Source organism: Littorina saxatilis, linkage group LG6 (assembly GCF_037325665.1).
Source record: "Littorina saxatilis isolate snail1 linkage group LG6, US_GU_Lsax_2.0, whole genome shotgun sequence".
In the NCBI taxonomy this organism is placed as follows: domain Eukaryota; kingdom Metazoa; phylum Mollusca; class Gastropoda; order Littorinimorpha; family Littorinidae; genus Littorina; species Littorina saxatilis.
The window spans coordinates 31,684,161-31,707,824 of record NC_090250.1 but is presented as its reverse complement, the minus strand read 5'-3'; the positions used below and the strand labels follow the sequence as shown (position 1 = coordinate 31,707,824).

General features: G+C 40.3%; 1 protein-coding gene and 1 long non-coding RNA gene across 4 annotated transcripts; one reads left to right on the top strand and one right to left on the bottom strand.

The window, feature by feature from the left end:
- Nucleotides 1-6,367: 6,367 nt before the first annotated feature.
- LOC138969014 (uncharacterized) lies at nucleotides 6,368-16,641 on the top strand. 3 transcript variants are annotated; one of them, XM_070341702.1, is made up of 12 exons: nucleotides 6,451-6,521; nucleotides 6,808-6,879; nucleotides 9,191-9,265; nucleotides 9,483-9,580; nucleotides 11,671-11,974; nucleotides 12,210-12,492; nucleotides 12,755-12,991; nucleotides 13,221-13,297; nucleotides 14,442-14,546; nucleotides 14,884-15,086; nucleotides 15,406-15,570; nucleotides 16,220-16,641. In XM_070341702.1, exons 5-12 carry the CDS (start codon nucleotides 11,717-11,719, stop codon nucleotides 16,491-16,493), a joined length of 1,602 nt encoding a protein of 533 aa, XP_070197803.1. In that variant the 5' UTR covers nucleotides 6,451-6,521; nucleotides 6,808-6,879; nucleotides 9,191-9,265; nucleotides 9,483-9,580; nucleotides 11,671-11,716; the 3' UTR covers nucleotides 16,494-16,641. The 3 variants fall into 3 exon arrangements, with proteins under 3 accessions (XP_070197802.1, XP_070197803.1, XP_070197805.1); XM_070341704.1 differs by lacking the exons at nucleotides 6,451-6,521; nucleotides 6,808-6,879 and adding an exon at nucleotides 8,117-8,208; XM_070341701.1 differs by lacking the exons at nucleotides 9,191-9,265; nucleotides 9,483-9,580 and having other exon boundaries at nucleotides 6,368-6,521.
- Nucleotides 16,642-19,379: 2,738 nt separating this feature from the next.
- LOC138969015 (uncharacterized) lies at nucleotides 19,380-21,394 on the bottom strand. The gene is made up of 3 exons (XR_011456346.1): nucleotides 20,977-21,394; nucleotides 20,038-20,367; nucleotides 19,380-19,888 (listed from the first exon to the last, which is right to left on the bottom strand). It is a non-coding gene; the product is annotated as an uncharacterized lncRNA (long non-coding RNA).
- Nucleotides 21,395-23,664: the final 2,270 nt, after the last annotated feature.

Sequence of the window (23,664 nt, the reverse complement as noted above, 5' to 3'; positions counted from 1 at the left end):
AAGAAGTAAAATTAAAATGGTTTCAAATAAAAATCAACAACAGAATATTAGTAACCAATTCAATGCTGAAAGACATGGGGGTGATTGCGAGCAACCAGTGTAGTTTTTGCAATGTAGAAAGAGATACAATTTTGCATTATTTATGGTTATGTGAGCATACTCAGTCATTTTGGACTGAGTTTGAAAAAACACATGAAAGAGAAATGTCAAAACTGCAGCAGACTTGCACTTGGCTATGACCCAAAAAGTAAGACTGATGAGGGTTTTGATTATATTTTATTACAAGCAGAGTTTTACATATATAAATGTAGAATAAATAAACTAAAACCACCATTGCAAATGTTTCTCAAAGAACTGTCTTACTTACACAAAGTTGAAAAATATGTCCACCAAATGGAAATGAAGTATACATGTTTTTTTAAAGAAGTGGCTACCATACAATACCTTAGTCGAATAATGGAAAACATAATACAGTTTATATCCGTATTTTCCAGTCAAATATCATGTTTTTCCGTTGTGTCTTTTTGTTCTCCTGTTTCATTTACAGAGGATTCACTTATGATTTGTCATATGAAGATAATTCACAACTGCTGTGTTGTCACATGTTCCTACTATATTGTAAATGTTGATGCCTGAATAAACCATTAAGAAAGAAAAAAATGCTAATGTGAAGTTTTAAGAGGATTCTCGTTGAGATTGTATTACGTTTCTGTTGGCTAATTTCTTGAACATAATTGTTGTTACGCATTTATGTTATGTTAAGATGTTGATGCTATGTATGGTAGTGTCATTAATGGATTAAGTGATCCATGGGTTTAGTATGGCTTGGATATTGATTGTGGACGGAATGACATACATGGAACGATGTCAGAAGTACTTGTGTAATGTTCAGTTGTGAATGTAGAATGAACGAGAGAGATGATACACGACGGTTTAGAAAGAAGAGATGGTTTAAGAGAATGATTGGTTTAAACAGGTTTTTTTATTCAGTTGCACAAATACAAAGCCGTAATTGAAAGTTGTAATTAAGGGAGCACAACAAGATAAACTTATAAATGTGCTCTTAGAAACAAACGAGTAATGTGGCGGACAATATTGTAAATGCATGATATTTACACAAATGAAAACAAGAACAACAACAACGATAACTCTAGCAACAGTGGTACGGAAATATCACACACACACACACACACACACACACACACACACACACACACACACACACATACACACACACACACACACACACACACACACGCACACAGAGACACACACATAGAGACACACACATAGAGACACAGAGGACAATCAGATACAGGGAGAGAGAGAGAGAGAGAGAGAGAGACAGAGACAGACAGACAGACAGACAGACAGACAGACAGACAGACAGACAGACAGACAGAGAGACAGATTGCATCCACTATAGATCAATTCAATGCTCTAATAACAAAATGACTAAACATATGGTATTAACAAAAACGTTTGCTGTCTAATATAAATGTCTGAATCTGATGAAACAGCGCTGTGTTTTCAGCCAAGGACTTGTCACTATTACCGTACACAGCACACAAAACAGTAATATTATTATTATCTGGTAGAGTATCAATAGTGGTTGCTCTAACATTCGTGTACAATGGACAGTCAAGTAAAAGGTGTTCACAATTTTCAACATGAAAACCACACCTGCAGAAAACATCATTTGTCAAATGTCTTTTAAACATATCTGCACATTTAAATCACTTATCTCTAATCTTAATTTACAGTGAATGATTTCTGCTTTTCGAACTTTAGAGTAGATATACGGGGGAATTAGAGGGTCATCTCTGGACAAAAATCTTTTGAAACAACCAATTGAATTCGTTTGTTTTATATGATCAGGTAATTCATTCCATAAAGATGTTGCAGAAGGAAAAAAGGAATGCTTATATAATTCAGTTCTACATCAAAACATTTGCCTACCATATGGTTTGAGTCTGTGATACGGATTTACTGCTGAAATGAGAGATGGTAAGTAATCAAGTAAATACACTGGCGCTAGACCATTAACTAATTTAAAATAAACGATCAATTTATGTTTTCTGCGCCGTTCTTGCAGTGTTGTAAAACCTGACTCATTGTAAAGTTTTTGATGGCTTGTTCCAAGAACAGCTCCAATAATAGTTCTAATAGCATCTAGGTGCATTTTGTCAAGTTCAACTGCCAACATTGCATTGCAATTATCCCATATTACATCTGCATAGTCAAAATGAGGAAGAATAAAAGTCTTATACATCATTTCTAGTGCCTTGCGACTGAGTCGATATTTATAGGAACCCAAACATGCAACTAAAATACGAGCTTTAACAACTATAGAGTGTACATGATGATTCCATTTACAGTCATTTTGACACACACAGAGAGAGACACACACAGAGAGAGAGACACACACAGACACACACACACAGATAGGAACAGAGAGAGAGACACACACACAGAGAGACACTCACACAGACAGAGAGACTCACACACAGACAGAGAGACTCACACACAGACAGAGAGACTCACACAGACAGAGAGACACTCACACAGACAGAGAGATTCTCACCCAAACATAGAGACACTCACACAGACAGAGAGACTCACACAGACAGAGAGAGACACACAGAGAGAGACACAGAGAGAGAGACACACACAGATAGAGAGACACAGAGAGAGAGACACACACAGAGACACACACAGAGAGAGACACACACACACACACAGAGACACACACAGAGAGAGACACACACAGAGAGAGACACACACAGAGAGAGACACAGAAACAGCAGGTAACTAAGTTTCTATGAATACAAAAATTCAGAAACGCGTTAAATGGAAGTCACACGACTTCAAAACATTGACAAATGAAAATGAGTGTGCATCATTGTGTGTTTGTCTGAAAATGTGCAACACGCAAATTACTTCAGATTAAAGGCACAGTAAACCTCCCGTAAACCATCACAGATACAGTCAGGCTTTTACACACAGTACAAACAGCCTTTCATTTAAACACTCACCGATTGAGAACATCCTAGGTGCCCTCCGTAAAGAGCGAACAATTTTTAAAGAATTTATTTTTGCGTGGTTTATCTTACCCCTGAGCCATCGTGAACCCGTGTGATCCAGTTTCCCTTTTTCACAATGTAGTCGTCAGTTAGTCATTTGAATGCGACTCGATGTGAGCTTATCTACAATAGCACGTTTTTATGCACGAAACAAACGGCTGTGGTTCACAAGAACTCTAGCGATGGCTTTTGACTGTTGAGAGCCGCATAAACCGTCGTCTGCTACGACCCTTGCGTGACCCTGCTTCCGGGCTTTTCTTTTTTCAAACTTTCACAACTTCGAATTGCACTGATCTTGTCTTGATGAAAAAAGAATTCTTCTATGATTAAAGGCACAGTAAGCCTCCCGTAAACCATCACAGAGCTCCCCGAGCGTCTAAATACAGTACAAGCATACTTCCATTTGAACGCTCAGCGAACGGGAACATCCTGGCTGCTTTCTGTCGAGCGTGATAAATTTTCAAAGAATTTATTTTCGTGGATGAGTCTTCTACGACATTGGCGCCTCGTTTTGGTGCTGGCTGTATACAATACCGGAAATCACGCCCGGAAGTACTTCGAAGTCAATACCAACATGGAACGCTGAAGAAGAAGATAAAATCATGGAAGCAGATAACCAACCATCTGTGATCCCTCGAAAGCGTAAGAGGGTGACAAACCCAAGGCACAACGTCTTGTCTGCATCGGAGAGAAAACGGAGACGCAACCAAAATCAGCGTGTCCAAAAGGCAAAAGTAATTAGTATCGGAAAACAGGTGAACAGATGGAAAGAGCTGAAGGAAAGCCTCGGTCTGACAAATCCTAGTTTGGCAGAAGTCCTTCTCGACACGTACGTTGTTGTATTTTATACTCTTTGCTTTGTTTTCTTTTGCTTTTGTTTTGTTATTCATCCACGGGTATTTTTCTGATCATGCATGCATGCGTTTGGGATCGACAAGGGTAACCCAACAACGTACTTGCTCAGTCTGTGCACAGCCACATGCAATGATGCATTGTAAATTGAACCATTTCTGATCGCTGTGAAAACTACAGCCCTGAAAGTGGCGAGTAATTTACTCGCCATGGTGAGTAGAAACATGTAACTGGCGAGTAGAAATACTCATCTACTTGCCAAATGCCAGAAAAGTTACTGTAACAAATTGTTGGTTTGGCTATACTGTAGTAAAGTTTGCTGTCTGGCTAGTCTTAGTATTAGTAAAGTTTAAGAATCACTGGCCAAAGGCTAGTGTGCCATTATTTGGGACTTTCAGGCCTGAACTAGCAGTAGCATACACAAAAACGTTAGCATAACTGCAATGTATAGAGGTTTTTTTGCATTCTTTTTGTTGCTAAAAATAGAAACAAATGTTCATTAGATTTAAAATTAATGTTCAAGCACTGTCTGCATCAGCAAACGCAAACACTATTCATTTACCATCTGCTGTTTACTGTTTCTGTTCAATATATATATATATATATATATGCATTGTAATGGTTGTGTTTTTGTTTGTCAGTTATGAAACTACAAAGTCTTACAATACAAGTACAACTACAAGTACAAAGATGTTACATACAGACCATGAAGCTGTACCACATGTACCTGTTTCTGTTCCAAGCAGGTAAGTAAACCAACTTCTAAGCACTAGCATTGAATTTTATTTGTTAAAAAAAAAGGTTCATATTTAGACTAAAATTTAAATTAAAAAGCATCCAATTCCAACTGTGAACAAGTATGAATGATTTCTGCTAAGTCTAGGGATAAGGAATATTTATATAATCCAGTTACAGTGTTAGGTTACCCTCATGGAAATTCGGGCTGCTTTCTTCCTGGGGAAAGCGAGCTGCCATACAATGATAAAGTCAAGGCACTACCCATTTTTTTCCTGCATGTGTGTATTCATGTTTCCAAGCACTGAGACTTTCGCTGTGAATTTAGGTTCTTTATCGTGTGCATGCGCGTGAGCACATAGGGGTGCGCGGACACCAGGGAGAGTCTGCACAAAGTTGAAATAAATTCCTCAAAAAATGTGGGAATCGAACCCACACTGATAGCGATTTATAAGTAGTAGAAGTATTATTGAACGCAGCACCGCTACAGAAAGAGCTATTTCCCCACTACATACAAGTTGCGTCTAATGACAGTTGCCATGGTACCACCTGCTTCATTTTTTTAATTTTTAGCATTCCCTATACAGTAAAACCTGCGAGCAAAGGACACCCTTGGGGAACCCTGCCACTGTCCTTTGTACAAAGGTGTCCTTTCTTTTGAATATGAATGCGCAGACATTTTTTGGGAAGAAAAAACCCAGCCAAATAGTTTTATTCTAAACTGTGCATTACATGTAGTCATACAGAAAGTGACAAAGAAAACAAGTTCAACATGCAACATGTATGTACAAAACCAGAATCAGTCTGGCTTGGTTCAGACGCACATCTTCAGAATGCTACTCAAGTTCATGACAGCTGTCAGCATTTCAGGGTGAACGGAGAACGAGCGAGAGAGAAAACGAGAGAGAGAGAGAGAGAGAGAGAGAGAGAGAGAGAGAGAGAGAGAGAGAGAGAGAGAGAGAGAGAGAGAGAGAGAGAGAGAACGACTGAGCGAGAGAGAGAGAGAGAGAGAGAACGGAGAACGAGCGATAGCGAGAACGAGCGAGAGAAAGAGAGAGAACGACTAAGCGAGAGAGAGAGAGAGAGAGAGAACGACTGAGCGAGAGAGAGAGAAAGAGGTGCAATCGGTTTCTTATCTGAAGCAATGGGCCGTTCACGGGAATATTCTTTGATCGAGCTCTCGAAAACCACTCGAAGAGTTCGCCGTTCAATTTCTTTATCACATCGACTCTTTCCTTCTAAAGTCAGAAATTTCCGTTTTGACATGATGAGACCGCGATCGACGAAGGATGAGACGAAGATGCATCACAGTACAGAAAGTAGAAACCCTAACTTGTTTTTGTTTGTGAGTTCAGTTCAATTCACGGCATCGACCAATGAGCGTGCACCATACAAAACATCAATCTTTCAAGTGCTGTCGTTGGCTTACAAAATAAGCTTCTCGCGCGTTCACATCGCCAGCGAGATTGTATTTGCATAACCAAGATGGCGGACCGTTGTTGACAGGTAACGAACCAAATCGGGACCAAAAAAGAGTGTCCGCGTCCGCGCCTTTGAGGTGTCCGCTCTTTTAAGGTGTTTTTGAGTGTAAAATACATCCGTCCTCACTTGAAGTGTCCGTTATGCAAAGGTGTCCGCCGAATTAAGGGTCCGCTGGATGCAGGTTTTACTGTATACAGGTTGTTTTAGAGTGACACAGTGCGTTGTATTTTACAGAGCTGCTTCCGAAAAAGAGCCCGTCCCAGGTACCTCAGGGGTACTTACTTCAACTCCAGCAACCACCACGCACTTATTTCACATGGGCCACCCAACACCTGGAATGTCAGAAATATCTGCAGCTGAATCTGAGAGGTATGAAGACTTAAGTTTTGAATGTAAAGGTGCAATAAATGTGAATTGAAAATTAAAAAATTAAAAATTGTGTGAGGAATTGGTATTGAACCATATAATTTTATGATCATGTACTTTACAGTTGTCAAGTTCATATTTTGTAGGTTGTGTCTTGTTGTTTTTTTACAGGATGTTTATTTGGCTTTTTTTATGTTGATCACGTTTTTTGTTGTTTTCAAAAAGTAAACATGCGAGTTATCTTGTCACTGACCTGTGTAAAGCTTAGTTTTGTTCCAATTTATTTCAGTGAAGGCCAGTTGTCTGGTGTTGAGAAAATTCTTACCACAGACAGTGAAGATCAGGTTGGCCCAAAGCAGGGGTAAGTCTCTTTCACTATTTGCTGTGAAATGGCAAACAAAATCATCTCTTTGTTGTGAAATTACTAACAGAATCATCAACTTCAAGCAGTAACAATACTATAAACATCTCTGCTTATCTTTCCTTTCCTCTCTTTTTGGTCGCCCAAAATCCAAGGACGAAAGCCTGAATGTACATGTAGAGGAAAAGTGAAGATGTTTTATCAGTGTCAAATCAAAGGGAGCAGCTAGCTTCTCTTGCATGTGTAGCATTCCTTCCTATCATTGTGCTATTATGCTTTTTTATGCGGTGCAATTTTAGATCTGCTGCTGGTTTCCCACACACAAGTTATCACCACTGCAATGTAATCAATCAATCAATCAATGAGGCTTATATCGCGCATATTCCGTGGGTACAGTTCTAGGCGCTCTGCAGTGATGCCGTGTGAGATGAAATTTTATACGGCCAGTAATTGCAGCCATTTCGGCGCATATTTATCTTTCACGGCCTATTATTCCAAGTCACACGGGTATAGGTAGACAATTATTAACTGTGCCTAAGCAATTTTGCCAGGAAAGACCCTTTTGTCAATCATGGGATCTTTAACGTGCACACCCAATGTAGTGTACACGGGGGGGGGGGGGGGGGGGGGGGGGGGGGAGTTCGGACACCGAAGAGAGTCTGCACACAAAGTTGACTCTGAAATAAATTTCCGCCGAACCTGGGATCGAACTCACGCTGACAGCGGCCAACTGAATACAAATCCAGCGCGCTACCAACTGAGCTATATCCCCGCCCCATGTAAGACAGAGAGAGTGTGTGAAACTGCGAAAGAAAGAAAAGCAGAAGTGGCATTGTGTGAATCATCTATGTATCTGTCTTGCAGAGAACACATGTATGCACTGTCAGAGACATGTGAAGGGCCTTTTAGTATTTAACAACGATACTCTTGTAAATTGTCGGAATGTGGTTTATGGTCATCTGCTCCACCACTGCTTTAGTTGTCTTGCAATAAAGAATGATCACTATTATTATAGTAATGATTTTATTAATTTTGGAAGTTGGTTGTCATAATTTTCATCAACATTTTTGCTGGGATTTGTCGAGTGAGCAGGCCTTTTCTGTCTTCTGTATCTCCTCCTCATAAGAAATAAAAGCCGAGCGCATCATTTACCATATCTTACTTCTCAATACACTGTAGCGGATAGGAGTGGTTCTGAAACCAGCTTTGTGATTGGCCAAACTTCTTACATTCGGACCATTGAACATGAGGCTCACAGTTATTTTTGCTCTTCCGTTTCCTGTGATTTTTAGCAGTGTGAAAAACAACTGAGCAGTATTTACAGAATGTGTGAGTGTTTTAACCAGGTTTATGATATTGATTGCATGCAAGTGCCTAGAATAGGTCTTCCTACGTTGTGTGCGGTTTGAGACAGAAACTGTTTACACTGCCATAGTGCTAAAGGCATTGCTTGGAGGTAGCAGTAAAATTAGACACAAGGTGTTTTTGCCCCAGCAGAGAGCAGGCAGAAACTCGAATTTTGCACTCTGGACCAGTCACAGGTCAGGGCTTGGTTCTGTGTGCTCAACAGCGAGCCCACACAGTGCACATTACCAACATTTATTTTTAGTCTGAGGCAGCGCGCTGTCGTCCCTTATCTGACCACTCGGTGCTGGGGCTTAGAAGTAAATGGCACGGTTTGCACAGCAGTGCATGCTGCCAAAGCAAGAAGCTTCCATTCCATCTATTATTTCTGTCTTCATTTTTTTCTCCCTGAGTATGTATATACATGTAATATTATGCCACTTTGGTCAACATCATACAAATGGTCATTTCTGAACCGATCCCTCCCATTTGTTGTGTGTTTTCATGCCAGTCATGGTCAGTTTCCATCACCACCTGACAAGCTGACATTTATGTCTGTTGAGTATGAGTAGCAGATATTGATCATGAAAGATTCTAAATGACGCTTCATCATGGACGACACAGTCCAACGTTAGATTGTATACTCCCCTTATTTCTTCGAAAGCCCACCTGGTGTGGTAGGATGATAGTGCTTCCACAGAAGTGATCTGGGTTCAGTTCCCAGTCAAGGAAATTTGCCTGTTTGTTTTGTTTCCTTTTTTCTTCTTGTTGTTTGTTTATGCATGTTCAGGCACTATTGCCATGATCATTATGGGTAGTAGTTTTGTGTGGTTTGGGAAGGTCTGAATGGAAGATTTCTATTTTTGTTTGTTTTGTTTCTCATCGTACATCTTCTTGTGCAAGTGGGTGGTATTTTCTGAGCCTGATATTTCATCACATAATTATTAATGATACATATCTGTTGCAGAGGTACTCCACCTACACAAACAAGGGCTGCGAGAGCGTTGAGACGGCCATCAGCATCATTCCTTGATCCGTTTAAGTAAGCTTTTTTTATTTTTGTTTTTGGCATCCACCAGGGCAATAACATTTTAAAAGTTATTTTGTGACATTAAGTAAGAAAGAAATGTAAGTGTGTGCGATGATACTAGAAAACCGTAAGGTAGTTAGATTGTACAAACATTGTCCTTTCTATGCCTGGAAAGTAATATCTGTGCTTGTGCTAGGATAAACTTTTCATCCTTTTACACTGTTTGCAGCTTGACTTCTATTGACATCACCCTGCAGTCTGAGTCAGACTGTGAAGAGACAGCGGATCCTGATGATCCAGAGTATGAACCAAGCTGGAAGCCATTCTGTAAGTTGTTGAAAGTCTTGTTCATAAGTTTTAAATTCATCGTTGGTATGGAAGTGCTATCATTGTTTTATTTTTCTGTATCCAAGGTCTTTTTGGTTGTTGCTTAGACTACTGTATTGTCTGTTCGAAGGACCAATATAGGACGTTTTAAATCTTCTTCTTGTCGTTTGCCTAGGACGTTTTAAATTATTTAAAAATAAACAAATGATATTTTGGTATGTATTTAAGAACAAAAGTTGTTATAGGCAAGTAGTACTATTTTGTGTGAAAAGTACTAGTTTGTATCTATTGTGGTGGAACCGGCACGGTTGGCCTAGTGGTAAGGCGTCCGCCCCGTGATCGGGAGGTCGTGGGTTCGAACCCCGGCCGGGTCATACCTAAGACTTTAAAATTGGCAATCTAGTGGCTGCTCCGCCTGGCGTCTGGCATTATGGGGTTAGTGCTAGGACTGGTTGGTCCGGTATCAGAATAATGTGACTGGGTGAGACATGAAGCCTGTGCTGCGACTTCTGTCTTGTGTGTGGCGCACGTTAAATGTCAAAGCAGCACCGCCCTGATATGACCCTTCGTGGTCGGCTGGGCATTAAGCAAACAAACAAACAAACAAATATCTATTGTGGTTTAAGCCCTGTACACGTGAAATTGTCCGAAATTGAAAGAAAAATTATCACATGTATACCCCAAAAGAGCCCCACGCTTTACCTCAAAGTCTAATACTCGGATGAGACGAAAAACCGAGGTCCCTTCGTGTACACTACATTGGGGTGTGCACGTTAAAGATCCCACGCTTGACAAAAGGGTCTTTCCTGAGAAAATTGTATAGGCATAGATAAAAATGTCCACCAAATACCCGTTTGACTTGGAATAATAGGCCGTGAAAGGTGAATGTTCGCCTAATAGGCTTGAAGTTTGCTGGTCGATGTGAATACGTTATATATTGTGTGTAAAAAATGTCTGTTTGTCTATCTGTAAAAAATTCCATTTCAAACAGCATGTAGAGCGCGGAGAGCACAGTTAATTGTGGTTCGCGCTATATAAGCTCTTCATAATAAATAAATAATATATTCATTTGAACTCTTGAACTCTCGTGTTTGTATTTTTTTTTTTTAGATTTAACTTTTACGCTCAGAGGAATGCAATGTTACAGAATTGGTGTGAAAAACGTGCTCACGCGGCACACCTGGCTGGCTTAGGTCAGCGTTATGCGTCACTGAGGCTCATCCGGGGTTAATATTTACCCACTTTTGGTCACATCGCTAAAAATGTTACCAGAGTACAACAAAAACTATTGACTCTAGTGCTTAACCCTTTTCAGACAAGATAGTACTAATCGTCCTCAACAACTTTTATTTGTAGACACTATGCAAAAGTTTATTGGATTTTTTAAAAATGATTTAAAACGTCCTCTGCTGGTCACCCGGACGGACTATATCTATTCATTATAAATTGTCCCACTTTATAGTGTCCTGGTCAATTTCAAAGTGTTATAGGTTTCTTCTCTTTCACGCGAGCAGTGTTGATCTGAAAGAACATAGGCAACAGCAGGATGTTGTGAATTTGACGAAAAATACAAAATCGATAATAAAGATGGCTAAATATTTTAGTCGCTTCTTTTCTAAGTTGACTCATGATGTTACGTCTCACTGGCACCGCACGCTACTTTTCCTGCACGTCATGCGCTGTGATTGTCAGACTGGTTTAATATAGATTAATTGTTATTGATATACAGAAGTAGGCCAACCGAATCCGTGAAGACTAGCTGTCCAGCACAGTGCCTTCAACATAGTAGCTGTCTACCGTTGACGTTGTAGCTTGAATAAATCTAAAACACATTACAGTGCAGAGACACACATATACAGTGGAATCCCCATTTTAAGACCTCAAAAAATCTGAAAAAATCAGGTCTTAAAATGGGGGAAGATTTACAGAGGTTATGAAGAGGAAAGCTGAGAAAACAGGGTCCTAAATTGGGGGGGGGGGGGGGGGGGGGGGGGTCTTAAAAGGGGGGTTCCACTGTATACACTTTTGAATGCATTTTTTTATGGCCATCCCTTTATGTGCTTTGGTGACACTGTTTTCACTTATTTCAGCCCAGAGGAAGTACAGAAAGAGGCAACAGAGGTGAGCTTCGAAGAGATGTTTTTTGGAGAACTGAAGCAAGAGGACCCTCAGGAAGAAGAAGAGGAGGAAGGCTTCATTGGGAGAGGAATCCACCTGGTACATGAGCTGGAATGCGAAAAGGTGGCAAGCTCTCCCATGGCCCTTTGCTCCGTTGAGCAGGTCAAGCAGTTGGCCCTGACCTCCATCACCACCTGCATAGCTGACAGTGACAAGTGTGGCAAACCAGTCACACTTGAGCACAGTTTTGTGGGCTCTGCTTTGTACGTCAAATGGGTAAGACTGGATCACAAGATATATAATTCACAATAAATAGACCCTTTTTAGTTGACAGCACTGAGTAGTAAGAGAATCAGCGTCTGAACAGCTGAATTTTGATTGATTAAGGATACAAAAGAATGCACTAAGTTAGCCATTATTTGTGACAGTCATGGTCATGTCCATAAAAAACAAACTCATGAAAACTCTCTGGTTCCAATGAAAATCTTACGATCCTGTTTTTTTCTGACAGGTATGCGATAGTGGTCATGTGAGCAACACCTGGTGCTCCCAGCCCATTCTCAACAGGCGCCTTCACAGCGGGGACTTCCGTTTGGCAATGGCAATAGTGACATCGGGCAACAATTTTGGCAAAATCGAAATGCTGGGGAAGCACCTGAACTTGAAGATGCTCTCAAGGACGTCCTTCTTCCAGATTCAGGGCCATTACATTGTTCCAACGATCGATGATTTCTGGAAGGATCACCAGACCAGGGTCCTGGACTCAATTAGAAACAAGGAGATAGTTGTTTTGGGTAATTCATTGATTTGATCTGTGTGTGATTTTTCTTCTTTGGAAGCTACTTGCATTCTTGCAAAATGGCAGAAAGAATAATGGCCAGTGTTGTCACGCATGAAAATGTAATGTGATTCCAAACCCACCCTTCTTCCCTTGACAATTTTTTTATCCTGTCTGAAAGAGTGAAAGTCCAAGCCAGCCGCAATGCATTGATGATCAGGCCGTTACCACTCCTTGAAAAATAGTTGCATGCAAGTAAGTTTCTTGGTCTTTTGCAGGAGATGGCCGCAATGACTCGCCTGGGTACTGTGCCCAGTACTGCACATACACTTTGATGGACAGTGAAACCAAAAAAATCCTGACCATCAAAACTGTCGACAAGAGGGAGACGGACGGAAAGTCGCCACGAATGGAGACAGAGGGCTTCCGCAGGGCAATGAGTGACCTCCTGCAGAAGGGCATCAATGTGAAGGAGGTGGTCACAGATGCACACACAGGCATTGGAGCTGTGATGAGTGAGTATGCAATAATGGCAAAAGCTTTAAAAAGAGTTTTGTTGTTGGGTTTTTTAACATCTGTCAGGTTGTTATCAGAAGAAAACATTTTTTTGACAAGTAATGGTTTTTATTTTTTAAAGTACACATACATTGTTGTGTGAGCTTACATTTGCACTAAATTAGTTCAGTTCCAAGTGTTGTTATACAATTAAAACACAAAGTAACGACACTGTTGCTTATATTTCAGAGGGCACATATCCTGCTTTGAGTCATTCGCACGACATCTGGCATGCTGCGAAGAACCTGAGCAAGAAACTAACAAAGGTATATTGTCATATGCAGTCTTGAGTCGAGCGTTTGAAAATGCCTGAGCCTGAAGGCGGGTGTAACTTACACCTCTTGGTATCAGTCTGCCTTAGAGATGAGGACGACAGTTGACCAGATGGCCAGAATAGCGCGCTGCATTTTGCTGCATAGAACTAAGGCGCGTCTGCCGCGACGGTGCCTGAGCTAAACATTGGTGGGCACTGCTCACGGCCCGGCTCACGGCACTGTACACATTCCCCGTCCCTTCACCTCTCTCGCCATCAACATCATCCGCCCTACCCTTGGTCTCATGCCTGTATGGTGACAAGGTTTCTTTCTTTACTTTACTTTCTTTATTTGGTGTTTAACGTCGTTTTCAACCATTCAAGGTTATATCGCGACGGGGGTGACAAGGTTGATTTAAATCGTTTTGTTTATGGCAAGTAATAAGCTGATAATTTAGTGTTTATTCATGAAAGCTTTTCACATTTTACCTGACGGACAACATAAGTGAGTGATGCTGCGTCAAAACTGTTCTAATTGAGGAGAATTTAGATTATGTCATACGATGTTTGATCCAAATCAGACTTATAAAAGAAGCGTCTATAACTGTTTCATGTCCTAGTGTTTCTGTTAGAATAGAAGTAAGTAACAGACACAATGGGACCCCTTTTAAGACCTTCAACAATCTGAGAAAATTGTGTCTTAAAGTTAAAATGTTGGTGAATTTACAGAGGTTATGAACAGACATTCTGGAAAAGTAAGGTCTTAACAGGGGAGGTCTAAAATTGGGAGGTCAAAAGGGTGTTTCATGATCATTATTTCCTTGAATGAAGGCAAGTGCAACCTTCCCATATACTGCAAAGACCTTAGCAGCTTTACCTGAGACAAATGACCCAGTGGGTAATAACAAAGAGATTCCAAAAATCAAACCAAGCAAGATGGAAGCATTATTATAACTTATATGACAGTGTTAAATGCAATAATCTCACCTTCAGTGTTCTATCTTCCAACAATATGGAAAAGACACCATGTTGGTAAACTTTATTTTGCATTGGAAGGGCAGTAATACTGAGATGGTTATTGTTGTAAAATTGAATAGATTAGGAAAGGTATGTAAATTAGCTGTATGCATAATGCACAATTTGCTTCTGTATTTTAGCTTGGAAGCCTAAGGAAACATGCTGCTCTACAGAAGTGGACGAAAGACATCGTGAATCATTTTTGGTTCACCTGCCGAACAGCTACAGACCACAGGCAGTTTGTGGTATGTTTTTTTTAATGCTATGCATGTACTTTAAATGTTAAAAAGTTGACCTCCATGGCCAACAAACAGCTGTCACCCCATGCACTTAATTATATAATTGCCATATAAAATGTGCTGACTTTTGGGGGTAAATTTCAGATAAGGAAACAAGGAAGATATATGAAATCCGTTCGTGTAACAAGGCATAGAAAAACTAATTGCTCTGGATACAAACTGAGGGGGGTTGTTGTCAATATGTAACTAAACCACATATTTCAGCCTTCAGTTTATCGATTATGTAAGTCCTAGTAGCAAGGTTGTTTGAGTATGTATCTTTTTTTTTTAAACTTGTGTACAGGAGCTCCTTCGCGGTGTTTTGCACCACATCACAGGAGACCATGAGTGGGCCCTTGGATGCTGCCAGCATGGTGAGCTGTCTGACAGTGACAGAAACAAACCTTGGCTGGACGCCAGAGAGGACAGCGATACCATCAAGGAACTGGCTAACATTCTCCTGCACCCTCGCCTTCTCAGTAAAGTGAAACACTACTTGAACTTCCGGTGAGTTGTTTTCGTTTAAGGTGGGATCTTTTTATTACATTTAGTCTAGTTTGGACAAAATATTTTTCATGTAGACGATTTTTGGATAACCAGAATTTGGCTATTGACTGGGAATCGAGAAGAGGGTGATAGTATTTGCATTAACATGTGGTTTGTCCGTGTGTAAAGAATAAACCTGGGCTATCAAGTTATTAAAAACAGCATCAGAACACAGATAAAGTGAGCATAGCATGTTCAGTTTGGTATGGTAACAATACTGATAGCAGTAGTATGAACTTAGACCCATGATATCTGACATCTGTGCATTATGACAACACAGGAGCACAGCTGACCTGGAGGTGTTTCACCAGCACATACTCATGTATTGTGCCAAGAGGTATGCTTACACGCCTCCAGTGTACAGGATCAGGAATGTCCTTGCTGCTCTGGACCACAACTTCCATTTGGGGAGGAGTGTGAAAACAAAACCAGATGGACAAATCCAGTAAGATATATATTAAAATGGTGTTGTTTTGTCATTATTTTGCTGTTTTTATGTTGTTTCAATTGTTTGTTTCTTGTTACGGGTTATTGTGTTCTTGGTTACTTCAGCACACATACCAACATACACTGTCCACATCAATAGACACAAACAAGCTGATGGTATCCCTTTTTATTCCCTTTTTTCTGCATGAAAAGAAATCATAGAAATTGCAATCACATTACATTTGTTCATAACATAAAACATCAAATTATGAAGAGAAAACTATTCAAAACAGTCAGAGAAAAAAGACACATCAATTATGTTTCCAGGTACATTTCACACAGGGTAGGCAACTATGTGAGCAATAGTGTGGAACGTGGGTTAGAACTATTATGTAAACTGCAGTAAAGCTGCAGTAAACCAAAAGTATCTTTTATACAAATTCTCTATACTCCTTTTTTTGTTCTTCAAAGTACTAACACGAGACTTTAGTGGGGGGTTGCTAAGACTGAGAACTGTGTTACAAAAAAATAAAAAGGTATGTTGCCATAACGTTGTTATTGAGAAAAAATATATGTTACAATCACGAATATATTGACCCAGCGTGTAAAGTGATTGTTGTGTAAGGCTTGCTTTGGTCAATATATCCTCACATTTTTTTTATTGGTAGGTACCACCGTTGCTTCAATAAAAAAAGTGGACGGTGGACTGTGTTCCCTGTGAAAGAGGAAAAAGACTACAGCTACCTAAAAGACCTGACCCTCCAGGCTCTTCTCAAGCGCATGCAGGACAGACGCGGAATGAAGAGGAGCAGAGACCTGGAGGATGCTGATCCCCGCCGCATTGCCCGAACCATCATGGGTCAGGCTCCGCCCCCAACTGCTCAGCTGGCAGCTGAGCAGGTGTCCAGATTTTCTGGCACACCAGCTTTTTCTTCAAACTAGACTTGCAACCCTCTTAGCTAACCAGTTTTTAGAAAGTTCTGACCAAACATTATTAATACCTCAGAGCTGAAAGAACAAAACAGAATTTGTATTCTTCCAATTGTTTACAGCATGTGTTTGGTGAAAAATAAATATCTGCTGCAATCCACTCATTACTTCTTTGTTTACCCGACTTTCCCATTTTTGGAAGGCTTTATCCCAGGTCATTTTGCCTGTGTAATCTTAGATTCAGGATCTTTAAAATTGACCTCAGATATTTTTGTTAGGCTATATATTTCAAGGTGTTAAAACCCTTACAGAATGGACACCATAACTTAATCCACAACGTGTACCATAATTATAGCATAAAAAACCTAAAAAAAAACCAGATTTTCTTGCATTCAGCCGAATAGAAAATGAGTGTTTGGTTAGTTTTTTTTATTTAAACAAAAAGACATCATAAGATCAGAACATAATTATAATCAGTGTAATCAACATGTATAATTTCTATACCACAGTGATTTTAGGTAGTGCTAGAAACAAAAAATCAGTCCACAAAAACTTATGTCGTAATGAATATAATACAACGCTAACAATCTCTAAATCAACTTGTTGGACGACCAACAGTCATTTCGTACACCAAATAACCCAGTACTGTCGTTTCCCCAACTAAAATGTTTGTACTTGTAGTTTCTTGAGACAACATGATTTTGCCAACATCATCTTGCTCTCTGTAATATTAATTGTTCCATCTTTCATGCTCTATAATTCTTTTAGATAATGCCAACTCTACAAACAACGGGCTAAAACAAGCGCCAAGTATCATGTTTTTGTGGCGTACGGAACGCGTTTGAAAGTGGAAGCAAAAATGTATCCGGGTAATAGGTTAGCTCTGTCAAGGGAATAATGGGAAGGTGATGGCTGGTTAGAGATATTGTGGGTATTTTCCAAGCTTGTATACACAATCATTGCTCTTTTGCCCGCCAAAGCAGCTTTTGAATGGGCAAAACAGGGTGTTCATAAGTTGCACTTGAACACAAAATGCAGAAAAACAAACACGTTTCGGTTTCGCATCCGTTGATAATGCCATACTATTTGAGTTTTCTCTTATTTTGTTGTTGTTGCTGATCAATATTCAATTTCATTTGTTGTGGGTGCGGCACAGAGCTGTGTGATACTGTGTTTGGCAGAGGACGGCTCAAAAAAGATGTTCTGTAGGGCAGACAGATCTTGATGATTTTTGACATAAATATTTAAGGTACGAAGAATTTTGGTCCCCGTTAAACAATTAGCGGTCCATTGGAAAGGCATAGTAATTCAGGCATGGGAATTGAAAATTGTAAAAAAGGCGGAAAATTTATAACTGAAGACGCGAAGCGTCAAGTCGACGGCGCGAAGCGCCTAGTCTTACTAGGGGGGTCCGGGGGCATGCTCCCCCGGAAATTTTTTTCTCCAAAGAACCCAGATGGTGCAATCTAGTGTCATCTGAGCTCCAAGTTTGCCATCAAATTCTGTTTTTAGAATCAGAGTTTTTAGTACAAAAATGTACCAATATTTGCTTTTTTGAAGAACAAAAATATATACATGTATTATATGGTTTAAATTTGTAAAAAAAAATTGATCTGTTGAGACAAACAGGAAAATGTAACTTGTAACACAATCTGTGCAATCTGGTTTACTTTCAAACATAAAAGTTCAATAACTGAGGCGGGCGGTAGCAGTGTGTGAACAAAGTACGGAAAGTTTTCGCGGGCTTTTGCGCAAAGGCCAAAGTAACCGGTGCCTTTTTTGTGTGCCTCCCCCCTTTATTTTTTCGGCGGACACTTTTGCATTTTCGGCGGAACAAAAACAAAATTCGGCGGAAATCCGCCGTTTGGCGGACAATTCCCATGCCTGTAATTACTCACTAGTATCTTCTGCAATTTTAACCCCAGGTTTCTTGGCCTTGTAGACTTTTTGTAAATCTGACTTTTTGTACTTTGAAGAAAGTATCTACAGCATTTGATTTGAGCACCATTAAAAAAAATTACAAACGAAGTGTTTGCAACAAAAAAGTAATTTTTAGATTAGGTGACTCAAATAAAAAAATTTACAACTACACGTACACAATTATGTGACAAATTTAACCATAATTTCAAGATAAAAGTTTTCTTTTTTTTTCTTCTCAAAAATACCCTTCAGCCCCCATTTTTGGCCTTGTATGTACTGTTCACTGCCACAGACAGATACAAGGAAAAGATGACACATTTGACATGTTATAAATACTGGATGGCTTTAACCATGTTTAATCGCCAAAACGGTCTGGTTTAAATCCAGTGTATTGGCCCCATGCATCTGGAAATTTATCCCTGATCTTCCAAACGCAACACGATGGTATAACACGTCTCTGTCCCGCACCAAGCCTCCCATGGACCCACAATATAAACTGGTGATATGCTGCATGCCTATTGGCTCTGTTGTTGTCGTCTGCCTCGTCATCTGCCCGTATCATGTCCTGGCGATACTTTCTGGCCAGGCTCAGGACAGCTTCATCCAGAATAAGGACCTCAAAATCCTGTTATAGAAAGAAATATGCATTTGTTGTTGTACATAGAAACCGTGGTTTCACATCTGCCATATACTTTTCCTTTCTTCTTTTCATATTGAAAAGTATGTGTGGTATGTAATCTCACTGATGGTTTTAACTTTTTTCAGTAAAGAAATTGAGTTTATGTATGTGTTTTATATGTTCTGCATACAGGATTGTTAGAATTTCCATGTGTTTGCTCTCTAAACATATATTAAAACCATTTAAAGTTGCTTTTTTTGTTTTCTCCTTCCTTTTCCTCACAAGTGTCTGTTTCTGGATGAATGTTTATGCAGGGGGCATTGTATATTTCAAGCTTGGGAAAAAAAAGGAAACCAAAATTAGATTGAGAGAAAACATAGTATTATCCATCTGAAGGCTTGTCACATTTTGAGTATACTGGAGACTCACTCCATTTTAAGACCCTGTTTTCTCCGATATTGTTTTCATAACTTCTGTAAATTTACAACAATTTTAAGAGTAAGACTCCCTCCTTTTTAAGATCTGAATTTCTTAGACTTTGTGAGGTCTGAAAATGTGGGTTCCACTGTACCTGCATCAAATGGATAGTATGGAATGTGCTACAAACACAAACATACAACTGACTTACGGCCAAGAGTGTGAGGCATGTTGCCTTACGGCAACATACTTCTTCAATCGTTTTTCGCATTATGCGGCACTTGCCACAGATGCACCAGTCAGGCACTCCCTCTCCAGCAGGTGGGGGGTGACTATGGTCTGGTCTGTCCGGGGCTGGCTCCAGAACGTCGAAGACCAAGCTGGGGTACTTCTCCAGCATGGTCACAAACAGCTCTCGCAGACGCTGCTCGCTAACAGTTTCAATCATTGTCTGCAACAGTAAATAAGAGAGAAGACAAATGTCATATCATATTTACAATCTCCATGGGTCGGGCTGAAAAAAAGTAACACAACACTAACACTTCAGTAAACAACACCATGTTCCAAATCACATAAGAAACAAAAGAAGTTTGCACTCACTCTCATTCTAGAACGTCTGTCACGAATGACAGTAAGCGCACTTGTAACGGCCAACTGTCCCCTGGAACCGCGTCGAATTCTCTGCCTTCCTCTGCCACCTCTTTGTCTTCCACTTCCATCAGGTTGTCTCCCTCTTCCACCATCACTTGCTTCTCTTGTAGTTGTAACTGTTAGTGTCGCTCCTCTTCTCCCCCTGGGCCGAATAGTTCGTCCCCTCCCTCTCGTTGGAGGTGTTCCCCTCGCTGGAGGGGTTCCTGACAGCGACACATCACTGAGAGGGTACACCCATGTTGGTGAGCCACTACTGGCTGTAGAGACATCCGCATCAACCTGAAATTGATTTCTTATTATATAATTATCAAATACTACTGAACTCAAACTAACACTTCATGTGTACACACACAGAACACACACACAGAACACACACACAAAATAATTTCGGATGGGAAAATCCTGTTCACAATGACATTTATAAAACAGCAGAGCAAACGCCCTTGAGCAAACCAACCAACTGTGGTTAGTGACTTGCTAACGAATTTACAGTGAGGATGATTTTAATATACTGAACACCTAGTGACCTACCCCTCGGCGAAATCTCAAACAAAAAACCACTGGGACATGAGCTATGACTCGCTTTCAGACCTGAAGAAATGCGATCTAACGCCCACCTATATTTCTGTAACCACAGAACCGAAAGTGAAACTAAAAGGGTGGTGTAGTGGTATCCGGAGTAACCGTTACACCCCCACCCCCCCTCTTCACTTAAAACGTCCAAATATATAAATATGTATGCACTTGAAATCAATCTTATTATTTTGATGTATAGAAACGTCTGGCTTATAAATGAGGTTGATCCAGGACATCATCATGATCGACATGTATCACAAGTCTTGTGAGCAGATTTTTGCCGCATGAAAGAACAAAAGTATACACACTCACCTCTGTGCCCGTAGACTCCGACATATTGTTGTTCACGTCCACAACAAAAACAAAACTAGACGTCTTCCGTGATCACGGTTTCGTCGAAGCCAAAATATGACAAGACTCAAAAGAAACAGACCGTGTTACTTTCAACACTGAAAGGCTGGCGTCTTGTCGGAACCGGAAACGGCACAGAGCATGCGCACAGAACAAACTGGTATCTTCCGATGTCACAGAGTACAAATAAACATAATGATTTCTTGTCTGGTTTACTTGTTCTAAATGGCCATTAAATGTGATTCATTGGCTCTGAATGCGGCATTAGAGGTAGTTGTAGGCTATAGCTAGTGTGTTTCATCAGGCTAAAACTGTTTTTATCGTGAGAAGATTTGAATCGTTCTGTAAACCATTTTCGGCATACTGGGGCTTTAAAGAATGTTTGTGTAACAAGCTGTCAATTTATTATTTAGATTTTAAAAGTTAGGTCTAGCGCAAAAACGTACCACGTTCCAAAAATATTCTGATAATCATCGATCCACGGCTATCGCCAGTTTAAGGGAAGTAACTCATTTTTGACCTTAGTTCAGGATGGGTCCAAAAAGTGTTCGAGACAATCTGCAAAATTAATTATTTAAACATTGCTCGCTCTTAACGTGGGGCACCTAGGATGTTCCCGTTTGGTGAGCGTTCAAATGGAAGGGTGTTTGTACTGTGTGTAAAAGCCTGACAGTATCTGTGATGGTTTACGGGAGGCTTACTGTCCGGGCGTGATTTCCGGGATATTCATAACAGCCGTCCAGCACCAAAACGAGGCGCCATTGTTGTAAAGGGCCAAGTCCACGAAAATAAATTCTTTGAACATTTCTCACGCTCGACAGAAAGCAGCCAGGATGTTCCCGTTCGGTGAGCGTTTAAATGGAAGTATGCTTGTACTCTATGTAGACGCTCGGGGAGCTCTGTGATGGTTTACGGGAGGCTTACTGTGCCTTTAAACTTTATTTTATTATAATCTTCCTGGGGACAGAAATCAGGACATGTCTTTGGAAATGCAATCGACTGAATACTTATTCACGCTACATCGTTCCTGTTATTGCTTAATCGTAGTTTAATTGTAGAAATCTTGTTTAAATTTACAAAATTTACAAAATGTAATAATAAATATAGGTCAAAACCGTAGAACTTCATACTTTGAATATATATTTCTTTCCAAAGGATGCCAGCGCAGCAGCTATCGTCTTCGCCCGGATTTCTAAGAAACCGACATGTTTCGAGCGTTCGCTGCAGCGCCTCCGTCAAAAAGCTAGGTTTAGGTTGCCGTCTCTGACGAAATGTGCCCAAAAGCAGTAAACGCTACTACACCTGACCCAAATTTACAACAATGGTGATAAAAATGGCGGGGGAAGCCATATTGTTAACCGAGACTGTCTGGTAGACAGTCTCGGTTAACAATATGGCTTCAGTCTCGGTTAACAATATGGCTTCCAATTGCGTCACAGCAAGGGCCCGGCTGCAGGAGGGAAATATCATAAATACAGACAACGATAAAACCCAGGGAAGAATTCTCATGCATGAAATTGTGAGTAATCCGCTGAATTTTTTATCACTGTGCTAAAACCGACGACATTGCGTTTGAGATAAGTTGGGTAGGGCAATTTCTGCGTTCGGATATTTTTTAATCATAATTTTTCTGCCTGGGTGTATTTGCAGACGAGACGTAATTTTCATCGATTGGGTTTACTACGTTACTCTAAGGATCAAGGTTACATGTGTTTTTTCATGGGGATTCTCACGATTTATACCTCATTTACAGTGTGTTTTATGCAACGTGAATAGGACAGTGGTTAGAGTAAAGATGAAACCAGTCGATCGAGAAAAAGAAAACAAACCTAAATGAGAATAAACTCACAGTCAATGTACAAATGAAAACAAAATTCGTGTCAACGACAAACAAATTAACCGCTTCGCAAGATGAAAGTGTGACCTTAACCTAGTTTGATGGCGCGTGCAGTAACGTTAAGAAATGTCTAATATTAATATCATATCTGACAGCAGTCACATCCAGAATGTTAGTCTTCTTGCTTGCTGGGAGGATGAGTAGGTTGAGTGAGTGACTTTTACGGCAGTTCGTCATACGTTTCGTTTGTTGGGACATAAAATACAGCGAACAAATTGATATCACACATTCCGGTCAGAAAGCTAATTTGCCGTAACTTGTGTACAGGGTGACACAAAAAAAACAGATCTATCCCACCAAAAGTTTAATATTTTCTGAAATAATCAGCCGATTCTTTTATTTTTTCAGGTGAGCCAAGCTGAAATGATGTTCTAACAGCCCACCAAGTTTGAGCTTCAAGATGTCATGGACAACGGAGCATAAGACATTTATAGTCGAGGCCTATTTTCGGTCGAATTCTATCCAGACTGGTCAGCCGCAGATGTGACCCAGAGTGGTCCCCCTATTCACCGGACTTGAACCCCCCAGATTTTTATCTGTGGGGGTACCTCAAGGACAGGGTATATGGCAACAACCCCCAGACCATCCCTGATCTTAAGGCAGCAATAACAGCAGCTGTAAGAGCGATCCCACATCTGCGGCTGACCAGTCTGGATAGAATTCGACCGAAAATAGGCCTCGACTATAAATGTCTTATGCTCCGTTGTCCATGACATCTTGAAGCTCAAACTTGGTGGGCTGTTAGAACATCA

What these genes read in the sequence shown, in the direction of transcription:
- LOC138969014 (XM_070341701.1), top strand. Translation starts at nt 6,469, where the DNA reads ATGGGCCACCCAACACCTGGAATGTCAGAAATATCTGCAGCTGAATCT. An exon ending in CAGACCACAGGCAGTTTGTG is followed by an intron (nt 14,547 to 14,883) that starts GTATGTTTTTTT and finishes ACTTGTGTACAG; the next exon opens with GAGCTCCTTCGCGGTGTTTT. An exon ending in AAACACTACTTGAACTTCCG is followed by an intron (nt 15,087 to 15,405) that starts GTGAGTTGTTTT and finishes ATGACAACACAG; the next exon opens with GAGCACAGCTGACCTGGAGG.